We start from the raw sequence: 13826 nt of genomic DNA, 5'->3' as shown, positions 1-13826 counted from the left end.
AAATAAACATAACACATGTGTAGATATACATATACATATGTAGCCAGAGAGGCAACATGGTTTAGTGGATAGAAAGCTGACCTCAAAAGCAAGAAGAACTAGAGTTAACTACTATGTCTGAAAAATACTAAATACATGATATTGGCCAAGTAATTTAACATCTCAGGACTTTTGGCAATTTTTAAAGACTTTAAGTTGTAGAAAAAGAGTTGATCTGCTTTAATAAATACTCTTCACCTGTATGAAATCACAGATCTAAGTTCCTATTTCTAGGTGAAAATTCATAGTAGACACACATACATAGAGTCAACATATTTAATATGTCTTTTATGTATTGTATACACATACGACATATGATTTAGTTGTAAGGATATATACTTATACATGTTCATATGTGTCTATATATCTATCTATATTTATATATCTATATAATGTTTATATATTCTATATAAAAATGATATATATTCTATATATCTATAAATGATAATACATTTTTATTTGTTTTGAGTATGTGTGCCATTATTAGATTTCTGAAAGAGAAATTTCCTATAATGCTATCATTCTCAGGACTTTCACTGGCTTTTCCACCTCTTTATTGTATCTTGTTTCTCTTGTAATTGAGAATATCTCCACTGATAATTTAAGTCAAAGTTTTGGTGGAATTCTACTAAAATCTAAAAGCTGAATTTCTTGACCTGAATTGAAATAATAATTTTTGTGTTAAAAAAATCAGCATATTTGTCTATTTAAAAATCAGCCTATTGTCAAATAGCCCTTGTCATTAGAATTTAATTTATCATAATTTGTGACTGCATATGATCTATCCTTTTGTGTGTGTGTGTTTGTTTTCATAGGTATGTTTCTAGCAGAGCTGATAGAAAAATATTTTGTGTCCCCTACCCTGTTTCGAGTGATCCGTCTCGCCAGGATTGGACGAATCCTTCGTCTCATCAAAGGAGCAAAGGGGATCCGCACACTGCTCTTTGCTTTGATGATGTCCCTCCCTGCTCTGTTTAACATTGGCCTCCTACTCTTCCTGGTTATGTTTATTTATGCTATCTTTGGAATGTCCAACTTTGCCTATGTCAAGAGGGAAGTTGGAATCGACGATATGTTCAACTTTGAAACCTTTGGCAACAGCATGATCTGCCTCTTCCAAATTACCACGTCTGCTGGTTGGGATGGTTTGCTTGCACCCATTCTTAACAGTGGACCACCAGATTGTGACCCTGAAAAAGATCACCCTGGAAGCTCTGTCAAAGGAGATTGTGGTAACCCCTCAGTGGGGATTTTCTTTTTTGTCAGTTATATTATTATCTCATTCCTGGTGGTTGTGAACATGTACATTGCTGTTATCCTGGAGAATTTCAGTGTTGCAACTGAAGAGAGCGCAGAGCCACTGAGTGAAGATGACTTTGAGATGTTCTATGAGGTTTGGGAGAAGTTTGATCCTGATGCTACCCAGTTCATAGAGTTCTGTAAACTCTCTGATTTTGCAGCTGCCCTGGATCCACCTCTTCTTATAGCAAAACCAAACAAAGTCCAACTCATAGCCATGGATCTGCCCATGGTAAGTGGGGACCGAATTCACTGCCTTGACATCTTATTTGCTTTCACAAAGCGTGTTTTGGGAGAGAGTGGGGAGATGGATGCTCTCCGAATACAGATGGAAGAGAGGTTCATGGCATCTAATCCTTCCAAAGTCTCCTACGAGCCAATTACCACTACTCTGAAACGCAAACAAGAGGAAGTGTCCGCAGTCATAATCCAGCGGGCTTACCGACGTCATCTCTTGAGGCAAAAAGTTAAAAAAGTTTCCTGTATATATAAAAAAGACAAAAGTAAAGAAGGCAATGGACTGCCTATCAAAGAAGATATGATTATTGATAAACTGAATGAGAATTCAACACCAGAGAAAACTGATGTGACCCCTTCCACCACCTCTCCACCTTCATATGATAGTGTAACAAAACCTGAAAAGGAAAAATATGAAAAAGACAAAACGGAAAAGGAAGACAAGGGAAAAGATGTCAGGGAAGGCAAAAAGTAATAAAAGAGAGAAAGAATAAGAAGAGAAAGAAAAGGGGAAAAAAGAGGAAAGAAAAGAAAATAAATATTCTCTTTTGTGACCATTTGTTTACAGCCTGTGAAGGTGACGTATTTGTGTCAACAGGACTCCTTCAAGGAGGTTTATGCCAAACTGACTGTTTTTACAAATACATACTTAAAGGTCAGTGCCTCTCACAAGACAGTGACCCCTCGTCAGTCAACTGTGACTCTGTAAGCCAGAGGAACAATCTTGACAAGTGGTTTCTGTTTTCACTACCAGCTGACACTGCTGAAGAGACAAAATGGCTACGCAGACTGTAGGGACTAGTCAAAGGAGTGAAAAAGTTAAAATTTTATGTGTGTTTAACATATGACACTTGACTATGGTAATCGAATCCATTGCTTATGTTTCAACTGCCACATCTGCCATATTTTTACAAAATCTGTGTTGGTGAATTTATCTTTTTTTTTAATTCACAGGTTGTTTACTCTTATATGTGACTATTTTTGTAAATGGGTTTTCTGTTGGGGGGAATAATAAATGGGTTCAAGGGAGGGCAGACTACAATTCTCTATTGTACAGACAGAAATGATTTGCATGAAGGCATGTCAAACTGCTAGCTCATGCACGGGAAAACATTACATCACAAAAAGAAACAGCTTAACTACTTCATGTTTCAGGATGTTTCTAAATTTTGAGGTGCTTAAATAGCGATTTACGTTTAAGGTGTCTCATCCAGACAAATCTTAATGTGCCTGTAAAAGTCCTGTAGAATCCACAAGAATTAAAGAGTTGTTTTATTTTTACACAATCCATTATATGTGTGTATATATTTATATTTAGATATAAATATATATATATATAGTAAAGTTGGTTCAGATTGTCACTCAGAGTCCCGGCAGCACGAATTTATGTTCTCAGTAAGTGTCCTTTGGCATAAAACAAAAATACCCTAGTAGTCTTTCTGAGGAAACTAAACCCCCAAACATAAACATACACATACACACACAGCCCTTTATAAAGTTAATTCTGCTTTTTCCTGCAGTATTGTTTAGCCATCTTCTGCTCTGGGCAAGGTTGACACAATATGTGTCCAAAAATTAACAAGCGAACAAACAAAAGTCTACTATGTAAATAATAATTTTACCTAGTGGTGCATGTTTGAGCAAAGAAATTAAAAAAATAAAATAATGACCTGAGCACAGTATTTATTGCATCAAATATGTACCACAGTAAGTGTAGTTTGCAAGCTTTCAACAGGTATTATGATGTAATTGGTACCATTATTAATAGTTCGGGAGCTATCACGATGCATGTTTTATCTTGCCTATGCTGCTGTATCTTACTCCTTCCACTGTTCAGAAGTCTAATATGGGAAGCCATATGTCAGTGGTAAAGTGAAACCAATCGTTCAACCGAGACCTCATTCTTCCATGTCATTAAGCAATAGGTTGCAGCAATCTTACGAGCTTTTTGCTTTGCTTTCTTAAATTTTAAGTGAAATCTGTGCAGTATATAGAAAGACTGTACAGACATGTTGCCAGCTGCTTAATCTGTTTAAAAAAATATATATGGTTAGAGTTTTCTAATAATATATAAATACTGTAAAAAGTTCATTTTATTTTATTTTTCAGCATTTTGTACATAAAATAAGAAATTACAATTATCTTCTGCTTCATTTCACAGTCACTTTTGTTATTTTCTGTCCATAAAACTTTTTAAATTGAAGCACTTCACAAAAGAAGAAATAAATGCAAGGATGAGTCATCAATTTCTGCTTTTTTATTTATTAGTACTGTATATTTGCACACATTTTAATGTGAAATAAATCTCAAAATGAGGACAAAATTCACTTGCTTCCAAATAGTAATATTGTGTTGTGGAAAGGGGGGTGGGTGGGGAAAATGAACTGTGATTTCTAGCACTGCCTAATTTACAAGTTTGAGTTCACTGTCTTTAGGTCACAAAATCATTTTTCTTTTTTCTAAAAGTTTGTTTCCACAGACTACTCTTATTCTTGTTGATTCATGCTGCACTAGACCTGTTTTAGAGATAAGATGGGCTCCACATCCTGTTTCCACAAGAACCAAGTATTGGTTGTATATTCAGTCAAATCAGGACATTTTGTGTTTCTTACCCAAGCAAAAAGTTCAATGTAGATTCCTTTTTATTAAAGCTATTGACTTGTAGTGTGTTGGTGAATTGCATGTAGGAAAATGCCATTACCATAAAGAACGGTAAACCACATTACAATCAAGCCAAAAGAATAAAGATTTTTTAAATTGCATTTAATTTTTTTTTCCTGTCTTTGTTTTTATCTTTGAAAATACAAGTTAAGGGTAGATTTCTATAATGTTAAAAAAAAAAAAAAGTGTCTCTTGCAGAAAAATAAGTGTAAAGAAAACTAAAATTAAAGATAATAATTCATTAATCTTTTAAATTTTTCATGGAATGGAAAATAAATTTGATTATTTAATTTAAGATGGCTGTACTGAATATCAACTTTTAGTATTTGAATACTTGGAAGTGGTGTCGGGCAGAGTGGTGGAAAGTTATATAAATTAATAAAAATTTTACTAACATTTTAAGTTGTGTCTTAATTATTATACCTTTTTTCCCTCTCTGTTGTTTTCCTTTCTTCTATTTCATTTCTTTCCTTATATTTTTGCTCTACTTCAACTTTCCTTTATACTTTATATCTCTTCCTTAGAATCTCATAAAGCTTTCAAACACTCTAGCTTCCAGCTCCTCAATAATTTTAATAGCCTAGACTGTATATCATTCATGAGCTTCCACTTCCAAGATCAAGAATTCTGAAAATTTTCTCTCTGACAATTACCTTTTACCCTTTCATCTTTCCCTAATTCACGCCTTTGAAATCTAATCATCTTCATTGTTAAGTCTTCACACCTTTCATTGCTCTTCCTGCTCTACTTTACTTTCTTTCCTTCAAAATCTTGAGTAGTTAACCACTTTAACTTTTTTCTGATCCTATCTTTAAGTTTTGGCAAATCCCAACCTTCACTATTTGCATCCTCGGCTCTTATTCTTGAAGAAGTTAAGTGCTGAAGTAGATAAGCGTGCTCAGTCTTGGCATCAGGAAGACATCTTTCTGAATTCAAATTTGACCTCAGATAATAACCAGCTGTGTGACCTTGGGCAAGTCACTTAATCCTATTCGCCTCAGTTTCTTTATCTGTAAAATTTCCTCCACTTATCTTTGCCAAGAAAACTGCAAATGGGGTCACGGAGAGTCAGACAGCCAAAATAAATGAACAACTCTTACTCATAAGATGATGAACTTAATTGGAAGAAGGCACATACTAATGCTGATCAGTACACATTTTTAAAAATTCTTCCCCCCTTTTTAATAGTATTTTATTTTTCCAAATACATACAAAGATAGTTTTTAGCATTCACCTTTGTAAAATCTTGTGTTCCAAATTTTTCTTCTTCCTTCCCACCCCCCTTTCCTAGACAGCAAAAAATTGGATATAAGTTAAACCTGTGCAATTCTTCTAAAAATATTTCTATATTCATCATGCTATACACACACACACACACACACACACACACACACACACAAACACACACACACACACACACAATTAGATCAAACAGGGGTGGAGGAGAAACCAAGAAGGAAAAAAAAAAAAAAAATCAAAAAACCACCATAACAATAACAACAACAAAAAAGTGAAAATAGTATGCTTTGATCCGCATTGTGAGTCTCCACAATTCTCTCTGATGTTTATGGCACTCGATACACATTTCTTAAGCACCTGCTATTTTTCAAGAGTATTTATGAAGGAATTGGGATAAAAAAGAGGCAAAAGACCTCTCCCAAGAGTTTGCAATCCACTGGGTGAGACTATCTAAACAAATATAAACAAAGCTAGCTATTTGGTCATTGTTTGGGTCCTGATTGATTTAGACGAAATGTAAATAACAATCTTTTCTCCTTTGGCCAGAAACCCTGAGGGTCTTCCCCTCTCAGATTTATTTCTTTATATTTATTTAATTTTTAAATATATATTTTTTAACACACACACATATTGACTTAGGTGAAAGAGGAAGTTTTTTTTTTTGCCTCAATTGCTATCTAGCCTTAATCACAGAATGGGTGTAGCCTTAGTCAAACTGAGCTCTATTAAAGACTTTAGCTTAAAAAGACCAAGTTCTTTCTTTCATCCAGGGCCATCTTCAATTGTCCTGATCTATATCTGGCCACTGAACCCAGATGATTCTGGAAGGAGAAAGTGAGGCAGGTGATCTTGCATAGCCCTCCCTCACTTAAATTCAATTCACTTGCATGTCATGGCATCCCCAAATAACAACAAAGAGGAAATAATGAAGGGAAGACTCTGGACTTAAGGGGGTTTGGGAAAGACTCCTTGTAGAAGGCAAAATTTTAAAGGAAGCCAGGGAAATCAGTAGTCAGAATTGAAGAGGGGAAACGTTTCAGGAATGGGGGTGTCAGCTAGGACAATGCTCATCATGGAGAAATGGAGCATCTAATGTATGGAATAGCCAGGAGACAAGTGTCACTGTATTGAAGAGTAAGTGTGGGGAATATGGTATAAGAAAAAACTGGAAAAGGTAAAATTGATAGGACTTGGCAATAGAGTGAATATAGAGGGTGAAAGAAAGTGAGGAGTCCACAATGATACCTAGATTGTGAGCATAAAGGACTGAGAAGATGATGTTGTTCTCCACAGTAATAAGGAAATCAGGAGGAAGAAGGGTTTGGGGAAATGATAATTCCATTTTGTACATATTGAGTTTAAGATGTCTATTGGACATCCCGGTCAGGATTTCTAAAAGGTAGTTGAAGGTGCAAGATTGTGAGTGCACAGAGAGATTGGGGAGGGAAGGTAGATTTGAGAGTTCAGATTATAGAGATGGCAATTAAATCCATGGGAGCTGATGAGATCATCAATAGTATATCTTGAGAAGAAGGCACAGGACAGAACCCTGAGGGACACCAAGGATTAGACAGTGTGATCTAGAGAAGAATTCAGCAAGATAGGAGTGGTCGAATCAATTACTTCAAAGGCTGCAAGGATGTCAAAGAGAATGATAATTGAGAAAAGCCCATTGGATTTGTCAACTAAGAGAACTTTAGCAACTTCGGAGTAGAAACTTTGCCATTAGTCAATCCCTTTATTTTTCCCTAATTGATTGATTTTCTCTCTCCCTTCCCTCCCCCCTCCCCTCATTTTGGTCTGTTTCTCTCTCTGTCTCTCTTAATTCTCTATCTCTCTTTGTCTCTCCCCACTCCCTGTCTCTCTCTCTTGATGTTTCTCTGTCTTTTTGTTTCTATCTTTCTGTTTCTGTCTCTCTCCTCTGTCTCTCTATGTCTCTGTTTCTCTGTCTCTACCTTTTTCAGTATGTGTTTGTCTCTCTCTTTGTCTCTGACTCTGTCTCTCTTGTCTGTCTCCTCCTGCCTCTTTTTATCTATGTGTGTGTGTGTGTGTGTGTGTGTGTGTGTGTGTGTGTGTGTGTGTGTGTGTGTGTGTGTCTCATTTTGTCTGTCTCTGGCTCTATTTCTCTCTTGGTTTCTGTCTCTCTCTCTCTGTCTCTGTCTCTGTCTCTCCCTCTTAACAGCAATTATTCCAAATCTTTCCTCTTTTCAAGCCTTCACTCCTTTCCCCACCCCCCTCTCATTTGAGATCTCATATTATTTTACTGAGAACATAAAAGCTATTTACAATGGCATCTTTCTTTTGTATTGGATATTTCTTTATCTTAAGACTCATGGACATCATCTGGTATTCTCTCCTTACCAAGGCCAGCAACCCACTCTCACCCACCCCAGCCCAATCAGCCCTTTCTCTCATCTTCAATATTCCTTTTCTATTAACTCCCCAACAGTTTATAAACATGTTCACATTTCCTCCATCATAAAAAACGAAAACAACATCCTTCAATGTTGGGGTACACCAAAAATGCTGGGTACCAGGGCCTTTATTGCAGAGTCTTCTCTGAAAGAATTCAGGCTCAAGTTGTCTCCATATTAATCAAGGGCATTTATTTACTTGGAGTAAAGAGAGACATCCTGCAGGCCTCCTCCTCAAGAGAGAGAGGCAACCCAGCAGAGTAAGAAAGAACAGGAAAATTGGGCATAACAGGGAAATAGGGCAATAAGATGATCTTGGAAAGAGTCCCTGTGATTAGATATATCTCAGAGAGATAAAGTCCTGTTCTGGTGAGAGAGATTCTGGATGCAGCAGAGAGATATACATGGGAAAGGTAAGGTCCTTTTGTAGTCAGGCCATGGGGGTGGGGCAGCAGCTAAAATTCCATCATTCATCCTTATAGCCCTCTCTATTGCAGTATTAAAACTGTTGACTATCTTCTCTATCTTGAGGGGTTTTGTTTTTTTTAAACATCCTTTTCTTACTTTAACTTCTCTACCAGTCTCACCATTCTTTGTTTTTTGCTGGCTCATCATCCATGACTCTTTACCTACACTTGGATTGTTCTTTCTATATTGGCCATCCTCTTCTCTCTTCATTCTCAGTGATTGTTAATTTCCATGGATTCCATTATATCTGGGAAGATGACTCAAAAATCAGTATTTCTAGCCCTTCTCATTCTTGATCTGTACTCTGCATCTGCTGCTCCCTACTGGACTGTCCCATAGGCACCCCTGATTCAATATTTTCAAACTAAATTTATTTTTCTCCCAAATTCACTTTTTCCAAAATACCCTGTTTCTGTTGAGTCTTCTACCATACTTCCAATCATCCAGGAATGAAACCCAAGAGTCATCCTCAATCTCTCACTCACCCTCCCCCCAACCTCTATCCAATTAGTTTTTTCAGTTCTATCTACAAACTCTGCATCTGCTCCTACTCTCTATCCACATGACCATAATGTCCTCCTGGACACCTTCATCATTTCTCAAGATGCCCAGATTTCTCTCTGTTGCAAGTCTCTCCCCTTTCCAATTCATCCTCCATGGAACTGCTAAACTAATATTCCTAAAGCATAGATCTGTCCATTTTACTTTCCTATTCTAGAAGTTCCAGGAACTCCCACTTTCACTGAGGAAAAAATACAAGCTCATAGGTTTGGCCCTTCATAATCAGGCTCCAGCTAATTTAATTCCCTGTTGATCAAGACCATTCTAGACTTACTCCCCTTCAACAATCCAGTTAAATCAGCCTAATTTCTGTTCTTCACATTTAATATTCCATCTCCTGAATCCAGGCATTTTTATGTTTTACCTTCATGCTTAGAATGTACTTCATTCTTTCCTCTGCCTATTAGAATTCCTAGCTTCCTTTGAAGCTCACTTTCAGAATTACCTCCTACACAAGACTTTCCCCTCTCTCCTCAGTCCTTAGCACCTCTAAGAACCCCTTGAACTTACCATTAACTTTTTAATACATTTTACATTTATTTATATATATACATACTGTTTTCACCAATAGAACAAGGTTCCTAAGAGCAAGAACTATCTACTTGTAGTTGTTGTACTCTTTTCACCCAGCACAGTGCATTGAATAAAGTATGGTTAGGGAGTAGAGAGAGAAGGAACCTTGCCTTGGGCATCATGAATTTCACATTTCACTAATTTCCAAACTTCACCAATAAATGAGTCTTAAATCTAATACTGAATCGTTCTTCTCCCACCCTTATTGTCTTGGCTGTTGAGACTATTTTGATTTCTTAATTCAGAAATCTTCCTGTACCTGATTCCTAACTCCTTTCCCCACTTCCTGTTAATACCATTATAGACTGGATATCTAAGTCCAATTTCCACTTTCTTTTTCCCTTTTGTCATTGCTCTTCCTTTCCCACAATTCAATATACAGGAGAATATTTTCTAGTGTTTTTTTTTTTTTAATCTCATGAGGCATAAGAGAATATGCAATTTAGAAATAATAACATACCTGGCTTATTAAAAATAGAAGATTCTTTATAGTAAAAGGATCCCCTATAAATGCTGAAATTATGTTTGTAGATGATATTATGTTGACTACAAGAAGGCCCAGAATTTTTTAGGACATTTTCAACAAGATCCATGATTACTCAAAAGAAATCAATCTTAATAAAATATACCAAAAAAGAACTGAATGGATAAAAAATGCTATTGCATACACTGTGACATACATTGGGTGAACAATCTATCATTAGTATCTTAGTATATATATCTGAGAGGAGCATTACTCCAAAGAAGCTGTCAATAAGAAAAAAGTTCCCATATACACCAAAATATTTATAGCATCACTTTTTGTGATAGCAAAAAATTGGAAATACAGTAAATGCCTGTTGATTAGGGAATGGATGGCTGACCAAATTGTGATACATGAATGTAATGGAGCATAATTGTGCAATAAAGAACAATATATATAATGAATATAAGAAATTATGAAAATATCTGAAACACAATGCAATGTGAAGTAAAGAGAACCAAGAAAACAATATATACAATAACCACAAGGAAGTAAATGGAAAGAATAATCATACATCAGAAATCCAAAAGTGAATGTTAACAAAATTATAAGGAGCAAGCATGATTCAAATTAAAAACTATGAGAAGTCCCTTCATGGAGGAAACGATGGGAAGTCCACAGGTGTTACTTATACATTGTACATGTTTTCAGTCTTTTTCAATATATCATTCAATTGTAGTCATTCATTCATTCCCTTCTAAAAAAAAAAAATACTATTTGTTACACAGAATATTTCTCCGGGAGGTAGCGGGGAAGGATCCTAGGGATAACAACTGTGATGATGTAAGAAATAGAAGATATCGATAAAATCATATTTTAAAGTTTAATTTTTAAAAGCAACATTTCAAACATCATTCCAACATAAGCTCAAAATGGATATGTGACTTGAATATAAAAAGTCACAAATTAAAGAAAAACAAAGATTCTAGATGAGAAGTGAGTATCTACCAGATGTGTGAGATAGCTTGTTCAAGTGCAGGTGTTGGAGACATAATGCCAAGTGAAGGAAATAACTAATACCATAACATGGATGGAATATTGAACCAGCTAGATGGCACAGTAGGCCTGAAGCCAGGAAAACCTAATTCAAAATACTAATTGTATGACCCAAGGTAACTCCCTTAATCTCTGTCCTTAGTTTCCGCAACTGTAAAATGGGAATTATAATAGCATCTTCCTTCCACAATTGTGTGGATCCACTGAGACCATGGCTTGCCATCTAATAGTGCCTTAATAAATATTTGTTTCCTTCTTTATGAAGAGGAGTAGAATGAAATAATGCTGGAAACATCAGTGAGAACAGGATTTTAGTAGGCGTCAAATGCCAATTTAAGGACTTTCTGTTTTTTTCCAGTATTTGACAAAAAGACACTGAGAATTTCTGAGCAGGTGAGAAAAATGGTCAGGCTTAGAAAAACTATTTGGCTTGTGTGTCTTGCCTAGGATCCTATGAATAATTAGTAACAGAGAGAATATTATAATCCAAGTTCTTTGACTCCAAACTAAGCACTCTTTTCACTATACTCCATTTCCTCTCTATAAATGCCAAATTTGTTTTGTTTTAAAACTAACTGGCCAATTACAGAACCAAAGAACCTTGAGCATTAGAAGGGACCTCAGAGACAGCATGGCCTAGGGAAAGCAGCACTAGATCAGAGTAAGCATAAGAGTTTGAATCCTCACTTCAACATATTAATTACTCTAATTCTTGACTATGTGCAAGGCATTTATTATCAATATGACCTGAGCACTTAAATTTTTTAAGCTGCATATTCTTCATGTCCAAAAGAAAGAGGTTGGACAGCAGTGATTGCTAATGATCTCACTCTATAATATGTGGAACACAGCTGTCAGACTCATGACCAGCCCATGTAAGGCCAAGTGAGATAATGTAATTGGAAAATGTTTGAGAAAATAAAAATAAAATATATGCAATGTAGATAATTTTAAATTACAGGTAAATTTGTGGCCTACTGATAACCACAGTTTAGTTTAGCCAGGTACAGCTTAATGGGATCCACTTCTATTTGAATTTGATACCTCTGTAAGACATCCTATGACATCCAGTCCTATCTACTGTTGCAGGTCATTCCTTTGAATAGTTAAAATTGTTAGGAAATTTGCCTTACATTGAAGTAAAATCTACCTTCCTTGTAGTTTTTAGTCCTAGTTCTACCTTCCACGATCAAATTTACTAAAGAAGAATAATTCTAATATATTTTCCATATAAAGTCTTGCCATAAAAAGAGATTTTGATATTTAAGTAAACTAGAATTTCACTTTTGTTAATTTCAGAATTAAAGTTTTTTAAAGAATTAAAATTATTTTGATAATATGAGCATATTTGCAATCATATCCACTAGAGGGAGCTATTCCCATTGAGAAGATGATGGAGTCCACCTTGCTATCCCATCTTTAACAACATTTTTCCTCTCTGTAGCTATGTAGCTCTGTAATATAAGTTATTTTATTTAAGAAAAAAATTAAAATGAACATCTTTTGGAAACTTTTTTTTTTGCTAAACAATGAATTTGAAGGTGCTTCTCAATAAAACATTCATTTGGGGAAGCACTATTGCTTAGAATGGAACTTCTTAAAAATTTTTCCACATGTAACTCGCCCAAGAAATTTTTATATACATGGATATGTAGGTATATAAAATAAGTATACAAATCAAACATTTGCTGATGACAAATCACAATTTGGTGATCCCCACATTCAGTTACAAGACCCCATATGGGGGTCACAACTTATTGTTTAAGAAGTTGGGCTTAGAAAATATGTCCTTACTAGAGCTAGTAAATAAAGTCTACATCCCAAAGAACAAAAACATGTACTTAAGGTGTATGAGATTTTCTCTAGTTGGATAAAAATGAAGTTTAAGGGGATGTTTTATGGTTAAATGAGCAATATCTTCCTGTTTCTTTCCCATCTTATTTTGCCTTCACAGTTTGTGGATTTACACTGGTATTATGTTTTCCTCTTTACAGAAAATGCTGAGAAGAGTCTTTTGAAATAATAATTTGCATATTTTGATTTTTTATGTGCAGGTGACTGGTCTTAATTCTTTTCTGGGCCTATAAACTCACAGAATTGCCTAATTCAATAATTTGGGAAGATAAATTTTCTACAAGCAAAAATATTGAGCCCAAACAGTCTCTGTCAATAAAATTGTTCCCTTGTTGGATGAAAGCATCCATATGGTGGGAGAAAAGATAATTGTGGTAGTAGAGAGAGAGACTATCTGATTAACTAATGTGGAAGATTGGTTTCAGAAACTGATCCTATGAAGGAAAGTCCTGTCAAGCCTACAAAAGATAGATTTTTTAAAGTACCCTAAACTAAGAGCTTATTTTCATGTTAATTATGTATAATATGGAGCTGCTATTCTGGACATAATCAGTGTTAGAAAAAAGGTGGGAAGTGAGACAGTAGTGATGAAGACTTTAATTATCTAAATTGACAGGCTTGGACTCTTTCTTTGCTAAAATCTTATTAATTTGCCATAATGATAATTTCATCCTAGCACAGTTCTTGTCACATAGTAGATACTTAACACATGCTTGTTGATTTATAGAAAAAATAAATGGGGAGAGCTTCTCTTCTGGATTCAATTCTTACACAAGCATCAACAACCACAACAAAAGTTTCTTTGAACATTTTTAATACGTGGAAATTTTCTTTTTTTTTAAATTGTTGAAAATTATCTATGCATATGTTTATTTAATAGTATTTTATTTTTCCAAATACATGAAAAGATACTTTTCAACAACTACCCTTGCAAAACCGTAGGTTCCAATTTTTTCCCTCTC

The 13826-nt window shown here is 35.2% G+C and overlaps 1 protein-coding gene across 7 annotated transcripts in view; it reads left to right on the top strand.

The window, feature by feature from the left end:
- The window catches only part of SCN2A (sodium voltage-gated channel alpha subunit 2), a 155728-nt gene extending 151107 nt beyond the window's left edge, over nucleotides 1-4621 (top strand). For 5 of the 7 annotated variants that reach the window (XM_074303235.1, XM_074303236.1, XM_074303239.1 and 2 more), the window contains one exon: nucleotides 855-4620. In XM_074303235.1, coding sequence (XP_074159336.1) covers nucleotides 855-2050 — 1196 coding nt within the window. In that variant the 3' untranslated portion in view covers nucleotides 2051-4620. Of the gene's footprint in view, nucleotides 1-854 lie in introns of all 7 variants that reach the window. The other 2 variants (XM_074303242.1, XM_074303241.1) reach the window with 1 other exon arrangement.
- Nucleotides 4622-13826: the final 9205 nt, after the last annotated feature.

The sequence above is a fragment of the Sminthopsis crassicaudata genome, chromosome 3 (genome assembly GCF_048593235.1).
Source record: "Sminthopsis crassicaudata isolate SCR6 chromosome 3, ASM4859323v1, whole genome shotgun sequence".
Classification (NCBI taxonomy): Eukaryota; Metazoa; Chordata; class Mammalia; order Dasyuromorphia; family Dasyuridae; genus Sminthopsis; species Sminthopsis crassicaudata.
The sequence above is the reverse complement of the archived record's forward strand: the minus strand, read 5'-3'. Positions and strand labels throughout refer to the sequence as shown.